Source organism: Anser brachyrhynchus, assembly GCF_964034855.1.
Source record: "Anser brachyrhynchus genome assembly, chromosome: 1".
Classification (NCBI taxonomy): domain Eukaryota; kingdom Metazoa; phylum Chordata; class Aves; order Anseriformes; family Anatidae; genus Anser; species Anser brachyrhynchus.
In genome coordinates, this window is record NC_137694.1 from 66550775 (window position 1) to 66559253 (window position 8479).

Sequence of the window (8479 nt, forward strand, 5' to 3'; positions counted from 1 at the left end):
CAGTGTGTTTGGGGGGAATGAATGGAGAAACCTCGCTCCCGTAATCAACACAAGTTTATTGATACAGTGATAGCCTACACTGTGAAAGAGCCAAGTGTTACTGCCCATAAGCTCCACAGATCTCTCAAGTCCCAGGTCAGTGCTTTTGCCAGGGGTCTGTTCATGCTTCGTGTGCTCTTCAGTTAATGCAAGTGATGAACTTTCTCTCCTGTGCCTGTATACTCGGTTTTGTTTCATTTGTGTGGAGATCCTTCCCCCTTCTAGGGAGGCAAAGAAGTGCAGTGTGTGTGGCAGCCCTCGGAACGTGCGCCACTGTCTGTGCAGAGCCTGGGCCCCTCGCGCTTCCCTGCGAGAAGAGCACTTCGCTTCTGGCCTGGTCGTTATCAGCCCTGCTGATATGCCTACTGAAAGCTAAAACCCATTCCCTTGTAGGCACTGGATTCTTAGCATATTAGGAACAAAGTGATAACTGGGAGTTTACAAAGCCGAAATACATTTTCCTTCTACTCTGGAAGCCGGGCACGGGGATAAATACAGCATTTTTTGGCATCAGTGCAAGCAAGAGCGGTTGCTGGCCTTCTTCTACCCTCACACTAGCACACTGGCGTATCTCAGCAAACCTAACTGGAAAGTGATCAGGGTTAAAAACAACTCACCTAAATAAATAGTATGTTTAATTTGGATCACTTCCTCATACAGATCACCGCATGGATCCACAAAAAAAGTTGTGGGAGAACCAACGAGGTATCTTGGAACAGGAAGACCAGTGGTAGGAGACTGGACTAGAACCAAAGCCCAAATACATAGGTGTCAGGAAGGGTTTAAAAAAGAGGAGGACAACTGCACAGGAGAACTATTAATTGCAGAAGAGATCAGGGAGAAAGAAAAATAATGGATTTTTTTTCCAGTGCTTCATGTTATGATGGGACTGTACAGGAAAGCTTGGTAATTGAAAAGGGAATTTGCACTGGAAAGGCTCCCAGTACTGCAGCGATTGGTAAAATGTTCAAATCATTTTTTTTAGGAACAAGGGAGTAATCTAACCTTTGCTTCTAGTTTCACAGGCATTGACTATATGGCATATCAAACTTTGGGGTTCCTCTTGGCCCCTAGCTGTTGTTTTTATGTTCTTGGTATCATGCACGTCTTAGGTTCTTCTTCTGCATGTAATTCTTTTTTCACTTTTAATTTTCCCCCTAAGGCATGTCTCTTCTGTGCTACAAATTCAGCAGTCTATACATGACTAGGTTCAACAATGCTGTTCCTTCTACAGGGAGGGAATCAGTGTTTTACACTTGCATTTTCTCTAACTGGAGCCTGGTTTTTAGGGTGTCTACAGATTTCGCCTAGCTGAATAAAATCCAAGAAACCCTGTCTGCATGTTAGGATGTCTGTGCTCATTTGTCTGGTTTAACTTAAGTTGCGTGGCCAGAGTTGTAATGTCAGACTTGAAAGTGACATTTTAAGAACAGCAAAATTAGTTCTTAGCAAATTACTAGAATTAGCGTAGATTGCAGCTTGCTGGTACAAATTAGGGATGCAGGCTTCAGATAGCACAGGAAATGCAATAAAATTAACGTACAGAAACCCTGTTAGACAGAGAAGCAATACAGAGCATGTGCACAAAACGGGGAGGGAAGTGGTGTTCAGCTCTGCTCACATGCTTGTTGGACTTCAGTTTCTTCTTCTCTGAGCAATAATGCCTAAATGGTATGTTCTGGTGATGTACTGTGATGAGGTGACAGCAGGGCGAGGAGGAGCTCACAGCAAAGCTCTTCAATGGGGTTCCATTCCCTGCAAGTCCCAGTTGCACCGGCTGGGTTTTGTAATCTCTTCCGTAACGCAGGTCAGACAAATCCCGCTCCTGCAGAGGCCCTCTCAGTTTTCTGCCAGCCTTACTAAATTCCCAGGTGTCCTCCTCCTCCCCATGCAGGGCACGTGATGCTGAAGCCATTGCTCATGTGTTGTTCCTCCTTTTCATTTGTAGGGGACGGTCTTCAGTTTGGAATCTGAGGAGGAGGAGTACCCCAGCCTCATCGCAGAGGACAGCAATGACATCTACATCCTGACCAGCGACAACTCAGGACAGGTGAGCCCCCCGGAGTCCCCCACGGTGACCACGTCGTGGCAGTCAGAGAGCCTGCCCGTCTCCCTGTCAGCGAGCCAGAGCTGGCACACGGAGAGCCTGCCCGTCTCCCTGGGACCCGAGTCCTGGCAGCAAGTGGCCATGGATCCTGAAGAAGTCAAAAGCCTGGACAGCAACGGAGGGGGCGAAGAGAGGAGCGAGAACAACTCTTCCAACTCAGATATTGTTCACGTGGAGAAGGAAGAGATACCGGAGGGGATTGAGGAAGCGGTGGTGTCGGCAGTTGCTGCGGAGACTATGCAGGCAGCGTTTCCAGAACCCCCTGCTTCTTTACAGGAAGTAAAACCACCTCAAGCTGAAGTTGTGGCTGTTGAAAAAGCACATCCCTCCGTGCTTCCGCGTACAAAACAGGAGGAAAAGGGAAAAGCGTCTGAAGAGCTTGTTGAACCTGAAATCCCCATATTAAGTAAACCTGTCCCAAAGTTAGCCCCATCAGAAGAAAAGGCTGCACCAGAACCTGAGAAAATACTGCTTCCAGGGGAAAAAAAAGTGGGGAAAGAGGGCCGTTTGGAAGAAATAGAAGAGAAATCTTCTGCTGCAGAGGAGAAGCCTATCTTATTGCCGGAAGGGAAATCTATACTGCTGTACGGTGGGGCTGCTGCAGTGGCGATACTAGCTGTGGCGGTCGGAGTAGCGCTGGCGCTTAGAAAAAAGTAACAGAGCTCTCTGGAGGAGGAGGAGGAGGGGGAGAGAAGAGAGCACGATCCAATTTTTGTAGTTGTGTTACCTAAAGGTTGAGCTGCCTGCTGTTTAATTGGACATTTGAGTAACGTAATGGTGACGGGGTGAGGTCATTCAATAAGCCTCCAGCTATGGACAATCATGTTTTTAGTAGAATTGGGGCGGGGACTGGTTTTTCGTGATTAAAGTACAGGGGTATTTTTAAAATAATAATAATAAATTCTGCAAATTTAAGAACTTAAGTGCAGGTGCTGAAGAAAGGGGTGCTCATACTCTAGGAACTGGAACGGAGAATCCCCAGGGGAAGGGGAGAGCCAGCTGCTGCCAACCCCTGGAGTTTTTGGCTTCTCAGACTGACCGCTATTGCAGCTGTGCTGTCTTGTCACTTCCCTTTGCGCCCCGAGCCCTCCCTAACAAAACGTTAGCCAACCCGAGTCCTGTAGCGAGAGGCTGGTCTCCCTTTTGTCTCGGCTTCCTCTCAGGTACTGCACTGCTCCTCGTAACCTCGCAGGTTCCCCCTAAACCCAAGTGGGAGAGTGCTTATTCTTACCTCTTTGCTCACACCTGGATTGGCCCCTAACAGTTCTTGAAGCCCCCGTCGTATAAAGATGCTGCCTCTGTCGCTGTGTTCTCTCTGAGCACCCTGGTGTCCGTGGGGGAGAGGCGCAGCACGGCACTTCTGGCCGCTGAGGAGGGCGGGAGGGGTGCTGCGCTGCGCTTCGCTGGTTTGGGAATCCATTCGCTACGCTCCTGCCCGCCCACCTTACTGCCACCCCCGAGTTACCAGAGATGCAAATTCATGCTGGACGCAGTGCCATTCTGATGAGTGCTTTGACACCAGAGTATATCCAGCAAAGATACGGCACAACTATGTGTGAAAGGGGCGCTGGTGCTCCCTGTGAAATTCAGAGGTTAAACGCTGTTTTGCCCCGTATCCTGCTGCGGTCTGTATTGTCGTCCCCAGGTTAAGCACAGCGTGCTTAGTCCTAACTCGGTGTTGGCTGTGACAGAGTCCCAGGTATGCAGAGCAGTGGGTTCTAGTAGCTACGCAGAGCAGCATTAAACGTCTCCTGTTTGTCCGTTCCTGAGCTGACCTGCAGTGTTGTTCAGTGCAATTTCTTTTGCGATTCCAAACCTGTAATTGGCTAAATTTGCAGGTTCACAAATGATGAGGCAGTTGCTTTGGAAAAATACAACCCCCTCTTCCTGCAGTCACAACATTTCCAATGTGTGTAAAGAGAAACCCGGAACGTGTGTTACCATGCACAAGTCACATCAGATCCAGCCGCAAGTGGTCCTCTTCCAGCGCACGTCTGTGTCTGTCCTTGTCTGCACTGCAGCTCTCTGGGCCGGAGCTTAGATTTCCAGGCAGAATTACTGATGCATCTCTGAGGGTTTATGCTGGCACTGTGGCTTAGAACAGATGGAGGTAGGTGAAAGGGGACTTGGGATAATATGGAAATTGAAATGTGAGCTTCCTGTATAAGCTTACTCTTCGTAAAGCACAAACACAAGGTACTTTATTTCTAAACAACGTTGTCTAGAGTATTTCTTGTAACGAGCCTGTTTCTTAAGTAATCTGATAATCCAGAGATTTTAGCATATTCTCTATTTTAGCATATCCTTGCCACATTTTCCTATCCCACCCCATATCCCAGTATGCTGGTAAGTCAGTAAGAACCTGGCAGAGTCTAGGGAGTTTTTTTGTTTAAGCTTTTTTGAGAGTGGATTTTGTAGAAAACTTGGGTTTTGAACTGTGTGAGGTTGAATGCGGAGAGGAGGGAGTGTTACATATGTACTGCTGCTCGCTCGGGTGTTCTGGACTCCACTGTTGATCATAGATGGCTCTTTTGCTTGCGTGTAAGAGGTAGCAGGTTATCCTTAAAACAAAAAAAATCAGCATAAAAACTAAACATACACTAGGTTGCAAAATAGAAGTGGCTTTCTTTTTTTTTTTTAATCTTTTCGTGTGCCCTCTCTCATTGCTGTGCTGTGCCGGCCTTCTTCCATCGAAGTGCTCCCTCCTGGTACCTCATGGGGGTTTTCCTCTCTGGGGAGAGGCGTCTTTATGCACCTTTTGTCACAGACATGCGTTTACAGTTTTGCTTCGTTTCACGTCACAACAGTGTTTATTGATGAGTGGTGTGAGCTCTGAGGGTAGGAGGCTGGTGCCAGGTGGCAAGGGCTGCTTTATTGCCCAGTGAGACAGGAGAGGCCTCCCCTCCTGCTGCTTTGCTGGTGGCTTTGTGTCCTTGCCGGGCATGTTGCTGCTGGGAATGGGGCTGTTCTTAACCCCATCTCCTTACTGAAGGTGAGGCACCTGTTTGCGGAATGCCCTGTCTGCAGCTGCTCAGTGGGTTACGCAGAAGTACCTAAATCCACTCTGAAGCAGAGATGGTTATGATGGATAACTTGTGTGCAAATTGGTGGGGGCAAGTTGTTCCTTTGGCTCTTCTCTGTATGTGGTTATTTTACTTGTAGTGTAGGAGATGAGTACAGGACAGATGACAATAAATCTACTAGGGAAAAGTCCCTAGCTTACTGATGTGAGGAGCCTGATGGGACATTAAGTAAGCATCTTTTTCTGTACGCAGCAGTTTGAAGAAGGCAGTAGCGGTAGTAAGGAAAAGAAATGTTGTTGTGGTTGTTGTTAAGCATTTTCATGGTGGTGTGAAAGCCTTGAGTACCTGGTGTTTTGCATCAGCTGCACTGCTTTGTAATTTGGTTGAGTGGCCCCTTCTTGTTGTTCTTCCCATCTTTAGGGTCTTATAGATTTGACAATTCAAGAAGCATTTGTACCTTTTCCTCCCCCGTCCCTCTGTGTGTTTAGAAAGAAAATCTGTCATGTATTTCTCTTTCCTCTAGGAACACTCCACTAGCTAGAAGGGTTGGTTATGGACTTGGATTCTACTGAGGTTGGAGTCCTGTGGTCAGAGCTGGCACAGGCCCTTTGGAAGTCACCAGCGGGGCTGTGTAAGCGCAGACCCCAGCGTTCTTACTGACTTGAGCGCCAGGCTTCATGCTCTGTTGCAGGCATGAACTAGAAAATGGAAGCACTTTTTCTTATCTTTGAGTATAGTAAAGTAATCCTAAATGGCACGGTCTATTTTACCCTGAACTTCATGATGCAACCTCTCTTGCAGCTGGCAAAGGCAGTAGCTGTATACTTAAGAAAAGGCATATAGAATTGCTCCCATTTGTGTTACTTATCCCCTTCCCAAAAGTGCCTCGATATGTCCTTGAGTGGCCTGTACCTTAATGAAGTATCTACCTTAGACCCGTTCTTTCTTCTTCACCTTATCCTGGTCTGCAGCACATCGAGCTGAGATAAAACAAAGGGCTGGATCTGCAAAACATGTGAAATGCTGCCCTCTGGAATGCCTCTGGACACAGCCGAGACTTGGCTTGGGAGCATGGCCCGAGTTAGGGACACAAGGAGCACAGCAGGCAGCCGTGCGCTGTGTGAGCGCAAGGCAGGCTCCTTGAATAGGGCAGGAGAGGCTCCCAGGGATAACGTGGCTGCCTAAATATTGATGAGAACTGCTGCTTAAAGTACTAGAGCTGGCCCAAGGAAGGAGCAAGCTAGAGCAGCCAGGAGAGCAGCACGAGCTTGCAGACTGGTCAGCTTTGACCTGTTAAGCACCTGCCTGCTGCTGGTACTTACCTGCCTGAACAGCAGCCGATGAAGCAGAAGTGCAGTCGTTGCTGTGTCGCACTGGGTTTTGGATGCCAGTTTAAGTGTGGGAGGGATGGTGCTGTGCCTGCTGGTGTGGTGCTCGCAGTTGGCTTTGTCCAACCTGCCCGAGCCGCATCTGGGCTGGGGGCTGTGCTCTGGGGTCTGCAGCTCAAGGGCAGGCTGGCAGCTGTAGTGCTGAGCACTTTTGCATAGGGCACGTTCTGCTGCGGGAAGCCTGTTTCCTTTTCATGTAGCTCTGATCGCAGCTAGCCTAATGAGTTGGACTGTATTTTTAAACTAAGCAAGGCTTTCTGATGGGCACAAATGGAGGAAAAAAGTACTATAGTTGAGCAGCTTAGTCTTTTTTCATTGTAATGACTGTAGTAGACAAAACTAATCCGAGATCAGAAAGCCTTCCCTACCTTTAGCCACAGTGGTGTGGCAGCAGTAGCAAAGCCCTAGTAAGGTAGATGTTGTTATCCTGGCTAAAGTAGAAGTGCTTCTGGCAGCATAGGCTTTCATTCACTGAACCAGCACACGCTCGTGCTACAAAATGTGTATCTGAGACTGTACTTACTGGAGTCTCTTGCTGTGAAACATGGGGGGGAGGGAGAGAAGTGAGCACCTCCCCTACCCTGCCCCCCGCAGCTGCAGCGGGTACGTATAGCCCAGGCCTTCAGCAGGACGCCTCATTCCAGACATGACCCACAGTGAATGGCGACTCACCTGTACACATGTTGTACAGGTGCAGGGTGCACAGGAGGAGAAACACGGTGAGGGGAGGCACGTTATGGCCTGTGCCTGCTGATGGGGGAAGTTGTGCAGGACTGCCACGTGGTTCGGTCTGCCTAGTTTCAGGCCTAGGGAGGTTACAGGAGCAGCGGCGCTTTGTGTGCATCTGTGCTGCGCTTCGAAGTGTGAGCTAAGTATTGCCATGCAAAAAAAAGAAAAGGGGGGGTGGGCGGGGTTAGCATTTAATCCACCAGTATTCACACTAGTACCACCAGCTCACGGGCCTGCTCCAGAGCAGGGAGCAGAGGGCTGGCTTTATGCCGTGGCTCCTGGGCTGGGCTGCCGCTGCGAACGCTCTCAGCTCGTGTATTCGGCTGGGGAGCGAAACCTGCAGCAGCTCGGAAGGGGTGGGCTGTGGTGTTACCAATACATCCAGGGGAACCAGAACACACTGCTCAGCTTCACCGCCCCACTCAGATGACTTGATCGCTTTTTCTTCTATTCAGAGCTGACCCTGTCTCGGTCTCTTAGGTAGGCTGACTTGCTTCCTCCTAGCTAGGAGTCTATGGGTACGCTGTAGGAGAGAGGGAGCTACAGTGAGCTTCCAGTGGAAGCTGCTTTTGATCTCCCTGCAGTATTTGCAGGGGAGGCAAGGAAACACTACTGATTTGGACAGAACAAGCTGCAGAGGATGCATCTTATTGCTATACCTTTAGGGGGCATCTCCCCATTTTTAACTTGCAGTATAAGCTTTTATTCAAGCGTCAAGCTAAAACCCACTTGATTGAAGTAGCAAAGTCTAATGGGACTGACTCTGACACATGTATGTTGGGGAAATCTTCCACTAGGCTTCTGCTGGGTTATCAGCAGGCAGTGGCTGACTTAAGGGATGTCAGGTTCTGTTCCCGAGAGGACTGCCTGGGGGAAGAGACCCTGAAGGGGCCTGAGGTCACCCCTTGCCCAAGGAACTGGTCGTATTATTCCTTTTAATATGCAAGTGCAGCCCTCTTGGGGAAAACTGTCTAAAGCTTCTTGTGCCATTTGGTTAATAAAAGTGTTTCCACCTTTAAAAGAAAGTTCTTTCCAGCTTTGTTGTTCTAGATTCAGTTTAAGTGAAGGGGTATGTACCTTTTTCCCTCTGCCACTGGGACACTGCTGTAAGACCATGCCCCCAGGTTGCACTTTAATAAATGGTACAGTTTTCAAAAACAAAACCTAGGTTGTGTTATTTTCCTCCTTCCCCC

At 48.7% G+C, this 8479-nt stretch overlaps 1 protein-coding gene across 4 annotated transcripts in view; it reads left to right on the plus strand.

The window, feature by feature from the left end:
• BCL2L13 (BCL2 like 13) overlaps positions 1-8449 on the plus strand; it is a 45100-nt gene extending 36651 nt beyond the window's left edge. For all 4 annotated transcript variants that reach the window (XM_080600383.1, XM_080600382.1, XM_080600384.1 and 1 more), the window contains one exon: positions 1988-8449. In XM_080600383.1, coding sequence (XP_080456509.1) covers positions 1988-2803 — 816 coding nt within the window. In that variant the 3' untranslated portion in view covers positions 2804-8449. The remainder of the gene's footprint in view (positions 1-1987) is intronic.
• Positions 8450-8479: the final 30 nt, after the last annotated feature.